The 23,736-nt window shown below is 29.2% G+C and overlaps 1 protein-coding gene across 1 annotated transcript in view; it reads left to right on the top strand.

Annotated features, from left to right (window-relative positions):
• LOC136075598 (uncharacterized) overlaps nt 1-23,736 on the top strand; it is a 76,360-nt gene that overhangs the window by 37,949 nt on the left and 14,675 nt on the right. The window contains exon 7 of the mRNA XM_065789135.1: nt 220-334. Coding sequence (XP_065645207.1) covers nt 220-334 — 115 coding nt within the window. The remainder of the gene's footprint in view (nt 1-219; nt 335-23,736) is intronic.

The raw sequence follows: 23,736 nt of genomic DNA on the forward strand, positions 1-23,736 counted from the left end.
AATTGACTCATTCAAATATTGCCCTCTTTTTGCCATAATCATGCAATTATTATTTATATTAGACAAAGTTGTACTTATATTTTGTTACCCAAAAGCTAAAAAATTTATCTACTTTAAAATAACGCATAAGCAGTAGCAACAGATGAGAGTTGGGGCTTTTCCCCACCCCTGCATCTATTGCTACTGCTTACTTTTTATTTTTATTCTTTTTATCTTTAGGTGCCCCAAGAAGTCCTTACTTATCACGGAGCACTGCGCAAGAGTTTTCAGCAGAAAGTTCACACCTCCTTCCTATCCAATATCGCCAAACTTGCCCAGAGGTGGGTACAATGCTGTAAGAAATTTCAAACTAGTTCTTACTATATTTTTTTTGAACATTATATTTTGCCGTTGAAGAAATTTTACAACCTACATAAAGGTACAAATAAAATTAATGACCAGAGCAAAAAGAAGGCATTATTATTGCGGAAAATTTTTCCACAAAAATGGCCCGCAATTCTGAATGGAATAAGAACTCAGTTTTGAATAAGATTTAGGAACAACAAGGTTTTTTATGGAAGAACTTGTTGTACATTTATGGTGTATTTTTTCAAAATAAGTTTTAAAATATTTTGGAGACAGCCGCATTTTGTTTTATACATAAACTGTAAAACCAGATGGATGTTAAGTTTGTCAATATTTAAGGTCTACGCAATATTTAATGTCTACGCAAAAGAGGTTCACAAAGAATTGCTTTACCAGCTCCAAATAAAATTCTAACTGCTTGTTTTTTCTTTCTATACAGTTTTTTTAATTTGGTGTGATTTGTGCTTGCCCATACGATATTGCTGTAGGTTAGATAACTATTTATAAAAAAAAACAAAATTTTTTAAGGACCTAAAATTAAAAATGTCTTTGCTCTAATGATTACGCCAATGCTTTTGAGATTTTTTTCAATGGAGTTAATATGTTGTTTCCATGATAGATTTTCATCTAAATTCATTTCTAAAAAATTAGATTCATATATAAAAAAAAGGTTTTCGTACATTTTGTAAACTTTGTCGATATAATTAAATCTGCCTAACAAATTGCATTATAAATTTGATAAATATTTTGATAAAATTATATAAAGAATAAAAAAATAATACACAAGTAAAATTAGTGACATGTAAGTTGTATAGAAATTTCTTGTAATGCCAAAAAAAAATTTTGTTTCTTTTTAAATTAAAACCTTTTTTTCTACCTTTTTTTTTTTATTATGTTATAAGTTATGTTTATAAGTTATGTTTCACTTTTTATTTTAGAAATAGAGAATTAAAATCTGTTATGAATAAATCAGTTATGATGTAATGATATAACAAAATTTCTGATACATTTTAACAATTTCATATCATGTATAAAAGTTAATAACTCAGCTGACTTCTAAGATAATTAGGTGCATCAAAGTTGTAGGAATTAAAATAAATAACTAAAAAAAAAAAAAATTAGAAAAATTTAAAAAAAGTTACGGTAGATGTTCATTCATTGGTATGTCTAATTTCATGCATAAAACTAGAAGAGTATCTGATTTTTTGCTGAATATGACGGAAACGGAACTTTTCTTAAGTTCTATAACTATTTCGATATTAGGATGAGGCACTATGTTTAGATACGCATACGTCAATATGTTTAAAAATTTTTTAAATTTAAAAACTGCTGTGGGCCTTAATCTGTTCGCTGCAAACTATGAGTATACTTTTAGTAAGTCGGCGTCTTTTATTTGCCAACTACGAGTATACTCGTAGTAAGCAGGCGTTTTTGTTTTTGTTTTTAATTCAAAGGAATTTTAGAAGTTAATGGCGTACAGGTGATAACCTTTTCCATTAAATCTAAAACAATAGTTCCCGTTTAACCCAAAAAATATTTACGGAGAGTTGCCTAATTAGAGTAGATTTTTACTATTTGTACAATACCATCCGATTAGATGGCAGTTTGACACATCCGATATGAAAAATAACTGTAAGGAACTGGCGCATATCTTCTGATTTATTAGTTTGACATCATTTTCACTTAGATATAGACTATAAGCTAAATAGCTATTTTTTCATAATCACCGAGATTTCGCTAAATTCAATTTTTTTAATTTAATCAATTTTTTTCAAGATTTTCTTGAAGTTGTTTTTAATCCTAAATTTAAAAAGTCAAATGGCACCAAAACTTGATTAAAGTATCACATATAAACTACTAAAACTACTATATATATATATATATATATATATATATATATATATATATATATATATATATATATATATATATATATATATATATATATATAATTTTCAGAAGTTTAGTTATCCAAAAACTTAACTTCTGAAAGTTGGCAAAGTTGACAGTTAACATTGTTAATCGTCAACTTTCCCAACTTTCAAAAATTTAATTTTAGTTAGATAAAAAAAAAATACCAATAAAAGTAACATAGTATTTGAAATGATCGGAAATACACTTAAAAAAAAAGAAAGAGATAAAAGTTCCTTTGAATTTGATTTTAAAAAACAAACTTTATTAAAAGGTTTAGTAAATTTAAATGAAATAATCCTAACCAATTAGTTATCTTAGTAAACAGCAAAGTTTATCGTAAAACGTTTGTTAAAAAAAAGTTTTTTTGTAAATCTATATATTTAACACAGCAAGTTGTTTGAAAATGGAAGTAAATTGGGGAGGCTGTCTAAATAAAATAATATTTTTCAAAAAATTGTGTAGTCCAAATTTCAAATTGTGTGATTGCTTGCTCAAAAACTCATAAATCAAAAAATTGCCCCCTACCCCTACTAGATAATTTGTATCGACTAAATCAAAAAAGTAAAATAAAATCTACCCTTTTCCCCTTACTCTATTGTCTGAATCCGCTCTTCGCTTCTTCTTTAATTCAACTCAAGTTACCTCAATACAATTACATTGAATCATAAAATATTAATTTCTCTAACGGAAAACTGTTTATATTACCAAAGAGCATGGTTTAAATATATAATAAAATTATGCTTGAAAAAAATTAAAATTTCATATTTGGAATACAGTAAAAACAAAACAAAGTCTGAAAGAAGAAGCCTAGAAAGTTTTTTCCTTGAGTTATACTTAGTTTAAACTATTAGGAAAATGTGATATTATAACTAAGTAATGTCCTTAAACTTGAAATTCCAATACAACTTCAAATTTATAAAAATGACTACGACTATTAAATTTTTGGCTTTCCACGAAACTCATTTAAACTATTGTTTCTTACTCAATAACAAAACATTATTTACAGGTTTCTCTAAATAGTAGTTGTTTCCTTGTTTGGTTTTATTGGCCGATCAATTATCAATTAAACTATTTTTATCGGCTTATTTTGCACTCTCGGAAGCCTTAATTTAAACACTTTCAATCAGAAACGATATTAAGACTCACAATTAAGACTATTAAAGATATAAGGAAAACTTTGCACTAGAGACACAGTTGTAAGATCCAATTAAATGGATGGTGTGGCAATGTTTGGAATTTCCTTTTTTTGTCTTTTCAGCAGTCACAACATTGTTCCTTTGTGACATTGCCACCAACAATTCTGTGCCTCACTTTTTATTTATAGATTTATCGTACATGTGAAAATATGCTTGTGCTTAACGACTACTCAACAAATAAATGAAACTTTTAAAAAACGTCACCAGTAAAAGTAAAAAATAAAAGCTTCTGTTGTGACAATCTATCTGTTGAGGCAAGCCATCTGCTATTGCAAATATTTTTACACTTTGCTTTAGAAAAATTCACGTCAGTATGGTCTGTAGATAAACGTTATACGAACTTATAACAGAGCGTTGCATCTGTTTTAAGTTGCTTTTGGGAATGTTTACAGGAATGCTTTCAATTAAAGGTTCCAGCTGTTACATAAGTTCAAATGTTTTAATTCTTTGTATGTCATTAACTTTACATAGAGCATTTGCAATAAGACTAGAAAAACAATTCTTTCAATCAGTTGGAGCATGTAATGTAACATTTATATGCCTCAATGGTAATTTATTACAACGCAGCATACAAATAGACCAAAATAATTGTCTCCTGGTTAAATATTTCAAATTTTATAGAAAACCTCCACCTTTTCCTGAACCTGTTATGGAATTTGCACATTTCCCGTGTAATTTCGAAGGACTCATGGGTTGCGCTCAAAACCATCTATTATAGATAATTATTATGGCTATATTGTCTAAACGTTAAATGACGTCATTCAATCAATGAAAGTCTGGTTGTTGTAAATTTGTCTTTTTACAGTTTAAAAATTTTAACCCCCCTTGCATTTATGTATCAATGATCAATTTTACCTTTCCAAAAAATGCAATCCCGCATAGGTAAAAAAAAAAAACTTTTTCAATTTTTCCATAGTTGTTATTCACATATAGTGGCACCATAAAATTTATCTGACAAATTAAAAATCAAAAATTTAGAAAGTACGATGTACCGTACTGAGCATATATCCTCTAAATGTAAATATATTTTTACTTTTTGTTTTAAATCTACTACATAGAGTTCTTATTGTTCTGGAGTTTAAGGTTCATAAGTTTTGCTGGTTTTCTTAGGAAAAAGAAAAGAAAAACTATGGGTACCCTGATTGTCACAGCGTGACAATAGTGGTAATATTGGCTTGATTAATTTTTTTTATTTTTTGTCAGACGCTCGTAGAATAGCTACAGAAGGTATTTACTTTTTTAAATTAAACTTGTTATGGCTTATAAGCAACACTAAAAGCATTAGTTCGCTCCTTATATCCTTATAAGAAAATAGTGACATGTGCAAACCATAGGGGGAAAGGGGGGTTATTGGGTGTGATAGAGCCCTTTTTTGTTGCAATTGCCCTCTTTTTTCTAACAATCGCTTTTTGTTTTGCGTAAATTTTTTTATAAAATTAAGGAAGATATTTATGTACTACAAATTGCCTTCTTTTTTAAAAGCGTCTTACCCTAAAAAATTTCACGGTACGGGCCTGATTAAATTCGAAAATATAAAATTCAATGAATTAATTCAGTCTAGAATACATGCAAGGTTCATTATTCAATTAGAAAAGTGATAAGCAGTTCTTAGGCTAAAATATTGTCAGTAGTTCTGTGAAAAAAGAGATAAAAATGAAAAACAATATATAAACTTGGAAGTATGGCAGTTAAATCAGATTTAAATCATTCTAAGTATTGTAAAAACTTTGCATACTTTATTCAAATTCAAGAAATAGAAAAGCAAAGAAAAGTAATTTATGTTCTTAGGATTCTATTTTAATGAGTTCTTAGTTAACTTTTTTTCTTTTTTATTTGAATATTTTATTTATCAAAAATAGCAAATAATGATATTTTTGAGAATACCCTTTTGAGCAATCTTTCTAAAGACAACATGAATAGTTTTTTAGAAACTTCAATGAACTTAATAAAAACACCAATATGAATTTAAAATCAAAAAAGATTTAAAGACTTAAGAAGATTTAAAGACTTAAAGATTTAAAGACTTAAAGACTTAAGAAGATTTAAAGACTTAAGAAGACTTAAACATAAGACGTATGGGTCAAAACTTTAAAAAATTTAAAGCATTTTTATTTATTATAAATTACACTTTCGACGTCATATATATGTCAGAGACTCGGCATGATTTAGAAAGTCCACTTGAGTCAAATTCTAGTTATAGTTTGTCCAATTACAAATGAGTTAGTCAAAAACGAGGAAACAATAAGAAAAGGCGGGGAGCAAGGTGTTTATGTACTTGAAAAGTATCAGGGTAAAATAAAAAGGCAATTAAGTGTAGAAAATAATAATTATGAAAGTTAATTTATTGAAATAATTAATGCAAAAATTAAAAACATTATAACTTGATGTGTGTACCGACCGTCTAGAGGTAAAAGTATACCATTTTGAGATTTTCTTGAAAAAAGTATTTTAAAAACAAAGAAAAAAAAATTTATTTTACCTTGGTTACAAAAATTTGAACGCCCTAACATATCAGAAAATTCCGAGAACAAGATTTTTTTTTGACATGTCATACAAATACAATGTTTTGTCTGTAATTTATAAACCGGTTAGGATATATAGAACTTCCGCAACTGCGATAGATAATATTTTTATTAACAAATAATTAGAAACTTCATTTGAGACAGGGATATTTAAGACTGATATAGTGATCCATTTCCAATATACGTAAACACAAAAATATAAAAGTTCTTCCAAATGATCAGCCCAAAAGTTTAAATTTAATTAAACGCAACTTTTCAACTTATATCAAAACAATCTAACATACAAAGTATATATAGAGAACTGGACTGAAGTTAAAAGGCAAATGTAGGATATAGTTTAATTTAAAACAAAATTTCAAGAGATTTTATTATGAAGCTTGTCCAATTAAAGTATTAAAAATAAAAATAAAAACACTTATTATTCCTTGGATGGATAAAACACTTATAAAATACTCTAAAACCAAAAAAAAACTATATAATAAATTTCTTCAAAACAATAGTTCAACTAATGAAAAAAATTATTAAATATATAAATACTTTTATATAGATCTTCTAAAAAAAAAACTAAAAAAAATATTACAGTAAACAATTTAATAAATGTAGCTTGGTACTAAAAAAACATGGGCAGTTGTCAATGATATATTAGGAAAAACTAAAAATAAAACTTCTTCGCAACCAAAACGAATCAAAATAAATATGATAATATATTATGTCTTGGAGAAATATCTGAAGAGTTTAATATATATTTAACAAATGTTGGACTTGATCTAGCTAACAAAATTACGCCATCCTCTTATTCTTATAAAACCTATCTAAGACCGTCAAATGAAAAAATGTTGCATGATTTTGACTTGACACCAAAAGAATTTGAAACAGCTTTTTTTTTCATAAAAAAAAAAAAAAGCCATCAGAATTTGACAATACACCCAGTAATATACTAATTTTAATTAAAAAAAAGCATTAGTAGACGGTTTGTTCTATATTGTCAAGCTTTCCTTAAATCAAGGAATATTTCCTGAGGTACTAAAACTCGGAAAAGTAGTTCCAATTTATAAAATTATCATTCTAATATTTCCTATTACAGGCCTATATCATTGCTTTCTGTACTTTTGTAGATATTTGAACATGTAACTTGTAATAAAATCTTGACCGTTTTACAAAAAACGATTTTTTTATCTAAATCAACTTGGATTTCAGAAAAATCATTCAACTGAACATGCCATTATTGAATTAGTTGATCGAAAAAAATAATGACTTTAATGAAAAAAAATTTATCTTAGGTATATTTATTGATCTAACTAAAGCTTTTGACACTCTTGGTCGTTGCATCTTAATAAAAAAGTTAAAGTATTAAGAGGTATTAATAAGGACTACAATTGGATTAAAAGTTATCTTACTGATAGAAAACAATATGTTCAAACAAGGAATACGGAATACTTAAAATCTCGCGTGGAGTACCACAAGGATTAATACTAAGCCCTCTCTTATTATTAGTTTTTATAAACGACTTAAGTAATGCATCGGTCAAATTACAGCCAATTATGTTTGCAGACGATACAAATCTCTTTCTTTTACGGCCGACAGCACGAGTTTCAAAGTGGAGGGGCACAATCATCAATTTCTAAAAAAAGTCTCCATATCTTGAATTTTTGAAATAAAAAAAAAGCTCATTTAGAAAAAAAGTGTGTGTCGGGGGAGGGACAAATGCTCCTCTGGCCTCTTGGTGTTGTTGGCCCTATCTTTCCAATCATAGTATCAAGCAACTTTATGCCGACATGAAATTTGAATTAAATAACATGGGTTTACAGCAAATGAACTCTGATAAAACGTTAAAATATTAAGTTATACATTATTTCAAAAAAGTCGCAAATGTTAAACCCTCCCGTTAAATTTCCTGATCTATTTTTAAATAATAAAAAAATAAAACAGGAAGACTCTATAAAGTTCTTAGAAATACTTGTTAACAAGCATTTTTATTGGCTTCTTCATATAAAATATTTACAAAAAATGTTAGTAAAAATATCGGTTTGATGTACCGAGTTCGTCCTCATGTTAATACGCTGTGTCTTAAATTAATATACCTCTCTTTCCTTCATTGTTTTATTAATTATGTCAATATTACATGGGGTAGCATGCAGCCTACAAAACTTAAGAAATTACAGTGTTTCAAAAAATGCGTGTGAAATTATATACTGGGAAAACCGAGGGGAACACACTAAATCCTTAATGACAGAGATGACAACGATGAACGTTTATGAAATAACTAATTATCAACAGCTAATTTCATGTATAAATATACAAAAAACTTTACTCCAGCTAATTTTATTTGTAAGTTTGTAAAAGATATAAACGAAAAGTATTTCTTACAAGCAAATCAATCAAATTTCTTTAAACTGTCAAATAAATTAAATAAATACACTGAGTTTTCAGTAGCATTTCGAGAACCGAAGATATGGAATTATTTTCCGAAAAAAACTTCTTAAAAAGCTAATAGATAAACAAATTTTTAATTCTGAGGAATAATAATTCCAATCATCTATTATTCCTCAAAATTTAAAATTTTCTAAATAGTTTTACTTTTTTTTCTTTGAAGGAAGTAGTTGTACACTTATTCTATTAGTTACTTATGTATTGGTTTATATATTTTAAATTTTTGAGTATTTAAATTGGAATATTTACATTTTATTAATATCTGCAGTTTATTGAATCTTTTTGGCGATATTTATTTTCTAAAGGGGCTGTATGAAAAGATTGAGATGGTATTGCATCACCCATATTTTTATTAAATCATCTATTGTTTTATATAAAACTCTTATGCAACTTTTTTTATTAAACAGCAAAATATATATATATATATAGATATATATATATATATATATATATATATATATAGATATATATATATATATATATATATATATATATATATATATATATATATATATATATATATATATATATATATATATATATATATATATATATATATATATATATATATATATATATATATATAAGCCAACATTTAAACAATAAAATATGCTTCCTAAATATATATATATATATATATATATATATATATATAATATATATATATGCCACTAATATATATTATGAAAAATTAAACTAATTTAAAACATCAATTTTTAAAGGATGATCTCCGACACAAAAGTAAATCTATTCCTCCCTCCTCTTAGATGTTTTGAAATATTTTTTTCTTCGAAATCTATAGATTTAACACTGCACGTTGTTTAAAAACATAAGTAAGTTTGGGCGACTGTTTAAAAACGGCATTAAACTATAATAAAATGGTGTAGTGCTAGTTTTAAATTATGGGTCTGCTTGCTTACAAATTATTGAACTCAAATATTGCCCCCTATATAGATGGTTACTGTTCTCCAAATTGACCACCAGCTTGAAACTCTCCCCACTCCCAATTTTTTTGCATTATATCAATCATATGCAATTGTAAAGACAGTCTATGTTGCCAAAAAAATCTGAACTAAGTTCTAAGTGTGTAAATTTTGAAAATTAAAACCTATCATTTTTTGCTTTTTTTTCACTATATTTTAAATACAGTCAGCCATTATGGCATTCAAAATAAAATATTTACGGCTTCTTTCCAGATATAATTATTATTTTCCAACATGGCGACATAATTTAAAATATGTACTTGTGCAGTTTGCTTGACAAATAAAGGTATCAGATCAAAACGTCTAACGCTTATAACACCCTCAGTATGCTAAAATATTCAAGAATACATTTGGCCAAACTCTGATAATGATCTTGATGTTTGTCCTTCAGTAGTTTGTTCCAACTGCAGAAGAAACTTGTTTAGTCTAAACAAAGGAGAAACTGTATATCTTTCCAACTGGTTAGAGAGTATATCAAAGGTACTTTTATATGAGTTAATTATTACATATATATATATATATATATATATATATATATATATATATATATATATACATATATATATATATATATATATATATATATATATATATATATATATATATATATATATATATATATATATATATATATATGTATATATATAAATATGTATATATATAAATATATATATATATATATATATATATATATATATATATATATATATATATATATATATATATAAATATATATATAGGTTGATAGAAGCAGTATTAGACGAACCTCCTCACTGCTAGGTATCCAAACAAATGTTGATACAGAGCCAAATACATCTGAAATACATGTTGATACAGAGCCAAATACAACTTTTTTTTAATTCAACTGAGAAAATCTGAAGTCTTTGCTATTTAATTCTTGTTGTGAATAATAAGTATTACGGTTTTATAATTTAAATAAATTTTATTGAAATGTATTTTTATTTTATTTTTTATCAATCAAAATAAAAAAGTTTATAATGTATAAATAATCCACAACTATTTAGATTCTTTTTACAAGTGCAAATATTTTGCACTTGTAGATATTGTTAACTTGTTTGTTCAAATAAATTTTTAAAAGTTTATATTGTTTTTAATAACTTTAAAATTCTATATTGTTTGATAAATTTTAAAATCAAACTGTAAAGTTTGATTCAATAGTTTTATTGTTTTATTTCTTATTCAATTTTTAGTTATTTTAAAATACTTGTTAAATTATCACTGTTAATTTTAGGCAGAGGAGTTTCTCATCCTTGTTGCAAAAGAAACACTGTAGGCAATATCATAAATATCAGTGAGTCGCTTGGGGAGAAAAATGCAGAACAAATAGTTTCTGGATTGTTAAAACGCAAAATGGAACGTGAAAACATTGTAAGCAGAGAGCATTTCATGTTGTCTACGGGTGGAAATCTTCTCTCGGTTACAGTTGGAGTTAATAAAATTATGTCAAAAAGAAAGAAAGTAAACCAGATCTCATTCCAAACTATAATGGAACTATCGAATGAATTAGAACTTTCTAAAAACAAAACAAAAAAATTATGTTCTACTTTACGGAGGAACGTAACTGGTGTTGTAGAATCAAGTATTAATATTAAAATGACTGAATTAGAGGGAACTCTTGATTCTTTATATGAATGCAAAACAGAGGAACTGGTTGACGGAGATCAGACAGTTTTTTAGAGATATAGTTTATGTAAAAAATACAACAGAATTTATTAAATTTATAACAGAAAAAAGAGGTATCGATAACCTTAATGCAATGATAAGATTTTCTATAGGTGGTGGTCAAAACTTTTTAAAAGTTATCATTAACATTTTTCATCCAAAAAATCACTATTCTTCATCTGAAATATATAAAGATTTTGGCGTAAAACGTTGTTATATTCTTGCCATTGTGGAGTTGGTTTCAGAGGAAAATTATTGGCTCCTCTAAAACTTGAAGAAGTAAACTTTAGTTTTGCATTTGATTTAAAGTGTGCAAACAGTATTTTTGGACTATCAGGTCACTCTGGTAAAAATGCCTGTTTGTATTGTGAAGGAGAATGCTCGCTAGAAACAGGAAAACTTAGAACTTTAGGCTCCATAGACCTGTGTTATGATCAATATGTATGTGATGGGAAAAAAAGATTGAAAATGCAGGAATACAAAACTGTTATCAATCCTCGTTTAATTTACTTACAAGAAGAACAAGAAACTTTTCTTGAACACATTGTTCCTTCACCTGAGCTCCACATTTTGATGGGAGTTGTAGATAAATTTTGTACTTTTGTGTGTTTGGCCATATTTTAAAAACTGGTTGAAAACACATTACATACTAATGAGAGGGTATCATGGTGTAGGTTTAGATGGAAACAATGCAAATAGATTAATGTCCTTGTTAGATGTTTTAGAGAGAGATGTCACCTTTGCTGCAGCAATTAATATTTTACCGATAGTTAATTGTTTGCGTAAATTTTTATTAATATAATCAGCAGTGTTTGGTTTGGAACTGGGTATAGATATTTCTGTTAAAATTGAAGACTTCAAAAGTTCAATTTTTAATCTTCAACTGTATATCAAAGATATTTTTGACTTCAATTTAACAGTTTCATGGAAAATTCATATTTTAGTGTGTCACATTCTCCCTTTTGTAGAACACAATAATAAAAGCTTAAGTATCTATGCAGAACAATGTGGTGAAGCTGTTCATCACAAATTTAAAAAAACTTGGGTGAATTATAAAAGAACTATTGGACACAAAAACTATGGAGAAAAGCTAAAATCTGCGGTAGTGAACTTCAATTTAAATAAACAATAGTGAAAATATCATTTGTGTTATAAATATATTTATTGAGTGTTTTTTTTAAAAATATAATAGATAAATATTATTGTGTTATTTTGACAACAATGGCTGACTTTATTTTCACTTTGAAAGAAAAAAAGAAAGAAATGATGTGTTTTAATTTTTAAATTTTACATACTCAGCACTTAGTTCAGATTTTTTTGGCAACATAAATTGTGTTTACTATTGCATATGATTAACATAATGCAAAAAAATTGGGAGTGGGGAGAGTTTCAACCTGGTGGTCAATTTGGAGAACAGTGTGGTCTATATCCAGCTAATCGAAAAAATTACCTTCTACTACATGGTTCGGATCCACTCTTGCCTGACAAACTGTTAGTCTGTGTTATTGGGGTTTCTAGAAAGTTGTTCGGCAACTATTAGGGCTAAGGCCTGTTTTGAAGAATTTTTAAAGATTCAAAAACTGAAATACATATATTGATACATAAACGGAAAGTTAACATTTACAGAAAATAAGACAATTGTACTTTAATCAAACATGCACAACGTCAAATCCAAATAAACACAGTTTTACTTTATTATTATTACACATTATTTACTTTATATTATTTATATTATTCCACGATCGGTTATAATTTATAGTTGTGTTTTTGGTGGCAAAGAAAATAAATACCAGGCACAACTATGAGGAGCTGTCCATTAATTATATCAACAACATTTTGGCAATTTTTACCTCCCTCCTCCTTTGTCAAACTTTCACAGAACTCCCTTATAAACCCTGATGTCAACATTCGATTACCTCTCTCCCCACAAACGCTACGTAATAAACGGCTACTAAAGCTGCCTTAATTTCTTTTTATTTAGTAAATAACTTTATTAAAAAAAGTAAAACTGTTGATGTCAATTTTTCCTGACCTCCTACCCTCCCCCTTATCAACAACTGTCAAAGTGTTTAAAACTCCTCCTCCAACTCCTCCTTATAAAAATGACCAAACCCCCTATTTTGTTGGCATCCCCTCCCCTTTATCAAAAACTGACAAAATATTCAAGACTCTGCCTCCCCTTTGACATTAATAATGCAAAGCCCAAATAATAAAAATGACCAGAATCCTACTATATAGCTGTTCTGCGTAAGAAAAAGCTGAAAACCTATAATTACTTCAATAAGAGTAATATAAGGCTTCTTAAACAAAAAAAAACGTGGGATCTATGATAAATTTTCAAAATTTTGTTAAAGTTATTCACAATAGACATAAATTAATACTAAAAAATAAAGTTGAATAAACATTTTAATATTATAATTTAATAAAATGAAAAAATGTTGTTTATTTATCTCCATTAGAATTTATAATTATGTAGATTTTAAAATACGTTGCTCTTTTTTTGGATAACTGATTAGAATTCAGCAACTAACTTTTAACTGAGAAAAACTTATGAAAATGCTTTAGATATTATTATTATTATTTAGTAGAATTCAGTAACTAAATAATTAAAAAAGTTTAGGTGCTAGTTTAGGTGATAAAGACTGCGAATAGTAAGTGTTTGTCGCATAAGCATCTGGTTCATCTGTGCTCGTTTTGACTAAAAGTTTAGTGATCAAAATGTAATAGCTTTTGATTCTAATCCATTCTACAAATAAAAAAAAAATATAAGCATGCACTAATAATAATAACAATAATAATAATAATAATAATAATAATAATATTATTTACAGTAAGAAAAAGAATTATTAATAACAAAAACAATAGAAGTTTCTATATAAATAGTAAAAAGATAAAAAACAAATAAATAAGAAAATTAAAAGAAGTTAATAATAATAAAAAACTAAAACAATCTTTTTTTTTAATTTGTTTAAATTTATTTTGTTTTAAATAAAGAAATAAAGATTAATTAGTTTGAAGTTTGTTTTTTTTTTGAGTTAATGCACACAAGACTTTGGTTACATTCACTGATGCACTGATGTGTAATTAATTACTCGCAATACCTGAAAGTGTTATAGAGAGGTACATTTAGCTTTCTATTATCGATATTTTTAGTTTAATGTAAATGAATATATCAAGTTTCCATGAAAAACCAACCCAGGGCATGTAATTTTAAAAAGAAATGCGATGCAAAGTAGATAAGGAGATTCAGTAAATGAGGTTCAGCTCATCAAATCAAATCCTCATTATGTTTACATAAGATTTCATAGTGGTCATGAGACTACAGTGTCTAATAAACAGCTGGCTTCCATTAGAACACCTCCTATAATACAAACATCAAACAACAATTTAGAAGTAACAACCATCCTTAACTATCCCCAAACATTTTTGCAAGTTCCACTACTTGCTTTAACTTTTTGTAAGTTCCACTACTTACAGTACTTTTTTTTGCAAATTCAACTACTTTCTGTACCTTTATGCGAGTTCCACAACTTCCTGTACCTTTTTCCGAGTTCCACTACTTGTGGTAGTTTTTTTTTGCAAGTTCCACTACTTACTGTACCCTTTTGCTAAATTCATTTCTTCTAGTACTTATTTTTTAAAAGTTTTACTACTTGGTGTACCTTTTTGCAAGTTCCACTACTTGCAGTACATTTTTTTCAAAGTTACCCACTTGCTGTACCTTATTGCAAGTTCCACAATTAGCTGTACCTTTTTGCAAGTTCCACAACTTGCTGTACGTTTTTGAAAGTTTCACTACTTTCACTACTAACCCTGACTTGGTGCACCTTTTTGCAATTCCCATTACTTGCCGTACTTTGTTTTCGAAATTTCAATTACTTGCTGAACTTTTTTGCAAATTCCACTATTTGCTGTACCATTTCGCAACTTCCACTACTTGCAGTACATTTTTAATGCAATTTTTACTGCTTGCTGTACCTTTTTGCGAGTTCCACCACTTTTTTTTGCAAGTTCCACTATTTGCTGTACCTTATTGCAAGTTCCACTACTTGCGGTACATTTTATTTGCAAGTTCAACTACTTGCTTAACCTTTTTACAAGTTTCACAACTAGCTGTACCTTTTTGCAAGTTCCACTTCTTGCAGTACTTTTTTTTCCAGGTTCTACTACTTGCTGTACCTTTTACAAGTTTCAATACTTGATGTACCTATTTTCAAGTCCCAATACTTGCGGTACCTTTTTTTTTGCAAGTTTAACTACTTGCTACACTTTTTTGCAAATTCCACTACTAGCTGTTCCTTTTTGTAAGTTCCACTACTTGAGGTACTTTTTTTTTGCAAGTTCAACTACTTGCTGTACCTTTATGCCAGTTCTACCACTTGCTGTACCTTTTTGCAAGTTTCAATACTTGATATACTTATTTTCAAGTCACATTACTTGCGGGTTTTTTTTCCAGTTTAACTATATGCTGAACTTTTTTTCTTGTTAAACTACTTGCACTACTTTTCTTTTGCAAGTTCAACTACTTACTGTGCTTTTTTGCGAGTTGCACTACAAGTACTACTTTTTTGCAATTTTCACTACTTGCTGTACCTTTTTGCAAGTTCCACAACTTGTGGTACTTTTTTTTGCAAGTTTCACTACTTGCTGTATCTTTTTACAAATTCTACTACTTGCAGTACTTTTTTTTTGCAAGTTTATTTATTTTCTGTACCTTTCTGCAAGTTCTACTACTTACTGTACTTTTTTGCAAGTTCGACTAATTGTGGAATAATCGTTCCGTTAGTTATACTACTTGCAGTACTTTTTTGCAAGTTCAACTACTTGCTGTATCTTCTTGCAAGTTCCACTACTTGCGGCACTTTCATTTTGCAATTTCCACTCCGTGCTATACCTTTTTGGAAGTTCCACTACTTGCTATACTTATTTGCAGGTCACACTAGTTGCTGTATTTTTTTGCAAGTTCCCGTACTAGCTGTACATTTTTACAAGTTCGACTAATTGCTGAATTTTTTATCTGTAAGTTCTATTACCTGATGTATATTTTTGCAAGTTCCACTATTTGCGGTATTTTTTTTTTTGCAAGTTTCACTCCGTGCTGTACCTTTTTGCAAGTTTTATTACTTGGTGTACTTTTTCGCAAGTTTCACTACATGCAGTGATTTTTTTTCTATGTTCCACCACTTGCTGTACCTATCGTGCAAGTTGCTCTACCTGCTGTACCTGATTGCAAGTTTCACTACTTGCCGTACTTTATTTTGCATGTTTAACTACATGCTGTACCTTCATGCAAATTTTACGACTAGCTGTACCTATTTGCAAGTTCCATTACTTGCAGTACTTTTTCTTTGCAAGTTCCACTACTTGCTGTACCTTGTTGCAAGATCTACTACTTGGTTTGCTTTTTTTTAAGTTTCACTAATTGCATTAATTTTTTTTGCAAGTCACACTACTTGTTGTACCAATTTTCAAAGTCCTCTACTTGCTGTACGTTTTTGCAAATTTCCACTACTTGCTGTACTTTTTTTAGCCAGTTCCACTAGTTGCTCTACCTTTTTGCAAGTTCAACTACTTGCAGTTTTTTTTTTATAGAAGTTTCACTAATTGCAGTACCTTTTTGCAAGTTCAACTATTGCACTACCTATTTGCAAGCTTCACTACTTGCTGTATCTTTTTGAAAGTTCCACTATTTGAGGTACTTTTTTTATTCAAGTTCCACAACTTGCTGTATCTTTTTGTAAGTTACACTACTTGATGTACTTTTTTGCAAGTTCCGCTTCTTTCGGTATTTTTTTTTAACAGTTCCATAGTTTCACTTCTTGTTGTGCCTTATTGCAAATTCCACTACTTGCATTACTTTTTTTTTGCAAGTTCCACTAATTGCTCTACCTTTTTGCATGTTCCACTACTTGCTGCGCTTTTTTGCACGTTTTAATACTTGCCGTACCTTTTTGCAAGTTCCACTAATTGCGGTACCTTTTTTTTGCAAGTTCCACAACTTGGTGTACATTTTTCAAGTTCGAATACTTGCTTAATTTTTTCTCTGCAGTTTCTGCTACTTGCTCAACCTTTTTGCAACTTCCTCTACTTATGTTTTTTTTTTTTTTTTTTTTCAATTTCCACTACTTGCTGTACATTTTTGCAAGTTTCATTACTTGCTGTACTTTTTTACTGCAAGTTCTACTAATTGCTATACTTTTTTGCATGTTCCACTACTTTTTATTTCTTTTTTCAAGTTTGACTACTTACGGTACTTTTTCTCTGCAAATTCCACTACTTGCCCTATATTTAGCAAGTTCCAATACTTGTTGTACTTTTTTGCAAGTTCCACCAGTTGCAGTACTTTTTCTTGCAAGTTCCTCTACTTGTTGTACCTTTTTGCAAATTCAACTACTAGCTGTACCTTTTTGCATGTTCCACCAATTGCTTTACTCTTTGCAAGTTTTACTACTTGCGTTACTTTTTTTTCGTTAGTTCCACTACTTGCAGTATATTTTTGCGAGTTCCACTACTTGCGGTACTTTTTGTTTACAAGTTCCACTCTTTGCTAAACCTTTTTGTAAGTTCCAATATTTGTTGTACCTTTTTAAAAGTTCCACTACTTGCTGTACCTTTTAGCAAGTCTCACTACTTTCTGTACCTCTTTGCAAGTTCCACTACTTGCGCTACTTTTTTTCGTTGATTTTGCTACTTGCTGTATATTTTTGCAAGTTCCACTACTTGCGGACTTTGTATTTACAGGTTCCACTCTTTGCTAAATATTTTTTCAAAATATAATACTTGTTGTACCTTTTTAAAACTTCCATTACTTGCCGTACCTTTTTGCAAGTTTCACTACTTTCTGTACTTCTTTGCAAGTTCCACTACTTGCGGTACTTTTTATTTACAAGTTCCATTACTTCCTAAACCTTTTTGCAAGTTGCAATACTTTCTGTACCTCTTTGCAAGTTCCACTACTTGCTGTACCTTTTTGAAAGTTCCACTACTTGCTGTACCTTTTTGCATGTTCCACTACTTGCGGTACTTTTTTTCTTCAAGTTAAACTACTTGCTGTACCTTTTTGCAAGTTCTACTACTTGCATTACTTTTTTTTTGCTTTTTCCACTACTGGCTGTACTTTTTGCAACTTCCACTACTTGCTGCACTTTTTTGCAAGTTCCACTACTTGCTGTACTTTTTTTTCAAGTTTAATTTCTTTTTATACTGTCTTTTTCCGTGTTTCATTACTTGTGCACTTTTTTGCATGTTTCACTACTTGCCGTACGTTATTTTTGCAAGTTCAACTTTTTGCTGTACTTTTTTGCAAATTCCACTACTAGCTGTACCTTTTTCCAAGTTCCACTACTTGCAGTACTTTTTCTTTGTAAGTTCCACTACCAGCAGTACTTTTTATTTACAAGTTACACTACTTGATATATCTTTTCGCAAGTTCTACTACTTGTATTACTTTTTTTTTTCAAATTCCACTACATACTGTACCTTTTGGCATGTTCGACTACTTGTGGTGCTGATTAGCAAGTTCCACAGTTTGCTGTACCCTTTTGAAAGTTCCATTTCTTCAAGTACTATTTTTTTGCAAATTGTACTATTTGAGTTATTCTTTTTTAAGTTCAACTACTTGCGGTTCTTTTTTTTTGCAAGATCCACGTATTGCTGTACTTTTTTGCACCTTCAATTACTTGCTGTCCTTTTTTTTTGCCACTTTTACTACTTGTACCTTTTTGCGAGTTCCACTACTTGCGGTTTCTTTTATTCACAGGTTACACTACTTGATGTTTATTTAAACAAGTTCCACTACTTGCGGTACTTTTTTTCTGCTAGTTCTTCTACTTGCTGTATCTTGTTGCAAGTTCCACTTCTTGTGGTATTTTGTTTTTAAGTTCTACTACTTGAAGTATCTTTTTGCAAGTTCCCCAACATCCTGTACCTTTTTGCAAGTTCCACTACTTGAGCTACTATTTTTTTGCAAGTTCCACTCCTTGCTATACCTTTTTTGCAAGTAGCACTACTTGCTGTACTTTTTTGCAGATTCCACTTCTTGCAATCCCTTTTGCAAGTTTTATTTTTTGCTTGTACTTTTTTTTGCAAGTTTTACTGCGTAGTGTACTTTTTTGCAAGTTCCACAACTTGCTGTACCTTTTTGCAAGCTTTACTGTATGCCGTACTTTTTTTTTGCAAATTCAACTAGTTAATGTACCTTTTCACAAATTCCATTACTAGCTGTACCTTTTTGCAAGATCCACTACATGCGGTACTCTTTTTTTGCAAGTTTAACTACTTGCTGTACCATGTTGCAAGATCCGCTACTCTGTGTACTTTTTTGCAAGTTCCATTATTTGCAGATCTTTTTCTTGAAAAATCCACTACTTGTTGTTCCTTTTTGCAAAGTCTACTACTTGCTGTACCCTTTTGCAAGTTCCACTATTTTCGGTTTTTTTTACTTATAAGTTGCACCACTTGCTGAACTTTTTTGCACGTTCTACTACTTGCGGTACTTTTTATTTAAAAGTTTTTATATTACTCTACCATTTTGCATGTTTCACTACTTGCTGTACCTTTTTACATGTTCAACTACTTGCTGCGCTATTTTGCAGGTTAAACTACTTGCCGTACTTATTTTTGTCAGTTCCACTCCTTGCTGCACCTCTTTGCAACTTCTACTACATCTGTACCATTTTTCAAGTTTCACTACTTGCTGTACTTTTTTACAAGCTCCACTACTTTCCGCCCTTTTTTTTGCAAGTTCAACTACTTGCTGTACCTTGTTGCAAATTCCACTACTAGATGAACCTTTTTGCAAGTTCCAATACTTCTAGTACTTTTTTTTGCAAGTTCCACTACTTGTTGTACCTTTTTGCAAAGTCCTCTACTTGCTGTACTTTTTTCCAAGTTCCACTACTTGCAGTACTATTTATTAAGCAGATCCACTACTTGCTGTCTTTTTTTGCAAGTTCCACTACTTGAGACACTTTTTTTTGCATGTTCCACTACTTGCTGTACTATTTTGCAAAATCGACTACTCGCGTAACTTTTTTTCTGAAAGTTCTGCTTTTTGCTGTAACTTATTGCAAGTTCCATTACTTGTGGTATTTTTTTTTGCAAGTTCCAATACTTGCTGTACCTTCTTACAGTTTCACTACTTGCGGTACTTTTTATTTACTATAGATTTGATCCAAGCCACTGCTTCACAGACTACGCAGTGTGGCATGGTGTTATGGTGTTGAATCATGTTCAAAAATTGTGCACTGATGAATAATCATGAAATTGATTAGAGGTTCTTCCAAAGCGTTGAGGTACTTTTTTGTATTCATAGTTTCTCCTTTGGGCAAAAAGTATAAATCTCCGAGGCCATGATCAGAAAAACAACCCCACACCATTACAGAAGGTGAATGCTTCACAGTTTTACATGTGTATTTAGGATTGGTAGGATTAGAACCAGCATGTCGACAAACAAAAAACTGAACATCACCTGCGTCCACTGCTCTTCTGTCCAATCTTGATGCTTCTTGCAGAAATCAATGCGCTTTTTTCTCATCTTTTCAGTTACTAATGGCTTCTTAAATGGCCTTCGTGCAGGTAAGTTTAATTCCGCAGAAAGTCTGTGACGGATTGTGCGCTTTGAGACATTAGAACGTGTTGGTATGCTGATCTGTAGGTCACCAGAGGTTTTTTAAGGATTCATCTTGACCATTGTTACCATCCTGAGGTTAGTGCGCTGTGAAGTGACTCTAGGACGTCCAGACCTCTTTTTAGGAGATAGGGAGATAACCTGCTTTACAACACGCCAAATTGTAGTGCGTTCAACCATTTAAATTGTTTCAATGTCTGCATGAGACATACCACTTTTAGCAAGACGTTGAATGCATGCTATTTCTTCTTTACTAAGCTGCCGAATCTTAGCCATGATTTTCACTAAATTAACTGCTTAAGCCACAAAATTGTCTTTATAAATATATTTATACCTAAAGATAAAAGTATAAGATAATAACAATGAGCCTACTGGCGTGGAAACATTGATTTGTGTAATATTAGGCCTTGTTGCAAGACTTTTTGCCAGCACTGTATATGATTGTATTATAATAAAAAAAGTATATGAAAAGAGTACTAACTGATTTTTTCATTCATAGCAACAATATTTTGGATGTCTAAACAAACACCAAAAACTTCTATTATATATTGACTTCGACAAAGTCAATTTATAATTAAATATTGACTTCCTGATTATTTTTATTAGTGTACTAAAAATGTTTATGTTTTCTTATTTATTTAAACTTTTATAATTTATAAAAGTTTAAATAAATAAGAAAACATAAACATTTTTGGTACACTAATAGTAGTATTATTACTAGTAATAATAGTATTACAATTAGTTTTACTGTTTCCATTAAAAAATCAACATATAAATTTCAATATGAAATTATTGAAATTTTTACAATTTAATTTTTCACTCATTTTATCTAAATAAAGCAACATTATAAAGTTATTAATTATGACAGTAATAATAATATAATTATGATAATATATATCAATATATTATAATATAATAATATTATTAATACAAACAATAATATAAACCTTTTTAAGTAAAAAAAGGTTTAAATTATTGCTATTGAATATTAATTCATTTTATTGATATTAAAATGTAGCAATGTAATTAACAATAATAATAAAATTTACCCTGCAAAGAATTTTATCTTGTACTCCCCCCCTACCCCCGCAAATGATTAAAGAAAAAGGAAATTAGGTACTAAAATTGTGCGCCATGAACTAGCATGTTTTTCTCAATAAGTTGCTGAATGAAAAATCTTTTTTAAAGTAATGAAGTCATGATTATTATAGATAGATGATGGCAAGCCATAATGGATTGTTTAGAACTTATCTTAAACATTTCATTCAAATTGAATGAAATGTTTAAGATAAGTTCACTGCATTGAACTGATGAAATTATTGACTCTCCAAATAAATGTTATCGTTGTACTTTGATGGCGATAGAAAGTTCTAATCTAAAATATTTACTTTATGAATTGCACAAAATGTTTCTTTAGTAAATAATTTTTGATTTCGATTTAACCGCCTTTCCAAACATCTTTATTGTGAAATATAAGCCCCACTGTTATAATAAAATAATTGCGCATGCGTGTACAATATTGCGCTCTGAGTAGCCTATGGCTATATAGAGCACAATGCGCTCTACGAAGACATTTCGAAAAAAAAAAACAAATTAATGAGCTACTTTGAAAATTATCTAGCTTGCTTTTCATTATTATTCGAAGAAAATTTTAATCTCCACGAGCAAGTGTGCAAAAAGAAACAAATTAAACTTCTTTAAGCTGCTTTACAGATACTCAGGTGATTTAAGGCCAGTCTGAAAAATTTCGTCTTTTTTTCGACTTCTTTTTGTTTCACCTCTCGGGATTGATCACATTAAAAGTTTGACGTTAAGTATTCAGTTTACGAAATCCGACATTGCTTTTGCAGAAACAGCCGATAATAGAAAAGAGTATACAGGTAAATATAAACATTTATATTTAATAAAACTAAAGTATTATTTTTATTAGATAAAAATTTTTATATTTACCTATTGAACAGTGTATGTTTCAATTGAATTTGAGGTTCCAATATATTCCATGCTTTTTGAGAATACTGCTCAGAAAATTCTATTCTTGCTTCACTAACCAAACTCTTCAAATGGAAAAAAAATGGTCAAATTTACTCTATTTTCTGTAAAGTATCTTTCTTAGACATGAATGTGGAGAAACTGGCAACAAAAATCTTCGTACTTTTTCTTTTTTTGAGAATGATGGACTTCTCTTAGGCCTCCTAAAATTTCAGCTTTCATATAAAAACACTCAAACAGTTTAGCCATGTTCTCATGTTCGAATTTAAATGTTCGAAATCTCTTTAACTTTTTTTTTTTTGCGAAATCCGAACTTTGCGCGGTAGAAATAGGAAAAGTTTAGTAGTCTGTTCTAATTTGAGCCTAAATAAGCCTTCTGACTTCGAAGGGGCATTTATCACTCGACTAGGATAGCAAAAGGCTTAAGTCCAACCGTGGTCTATATTTACCCTAATTTTTTTTTTTACTTTTCGTTACCCAAAGCAAAGGCTACATCTTAACCTTTGACTCTAACAAATCAGGAAATAACAATTAACTTAAGCTTAGGAAATATGAAGTTATACCAAAACATAAGGTAGTAAAATATTTTTTTTCTAAACCAAAAATACAATTAAACATTGTCTTTTAAACTGCATTAAAATTAGGTTAAATGGCCCTGCCAGCAGTCATATCCACCATGTGATTTACATAACCTTCCATATATCAGCATTTGTCAACTTCCAAAAGTTTTTTAAGGTATTTTTGGATAAAAGACTAATATTTAGCAAAACCTTATTGTGAGATTTAATACAATTAATTATCTAACGTGATCAATTATTAGTAAAATAAGACTAATTGAAATATAATATTATCATTTCCTACTTTTGCAATGAAACAATCTGCTTGTTACTATGATCTCATTCCCATATATCGCATATTAAAGTGTGCTTAATATTTATTTTTATATATCCTATGAAAAGGTTTGTCAGTATTAATCCAGCACCTTGCATTCTATACACAACCTAATGTAGCTATCATATAATGAATAAAAAGTAGTTTAATAGAAT

This window comes from Hydra vulgaris, chromosome 01, assembly GCF_038396675.1.
Source record: "Hydra vulgaris chromosome 01, alternate assembly HydraT2T_AEP".
Lineage (NCBI taxonomy): Eukaryota > Metazoa > Cnidaria > Hydrozoa > Anthoathecata > Hydridae > Hydra > Hydra vulgaris.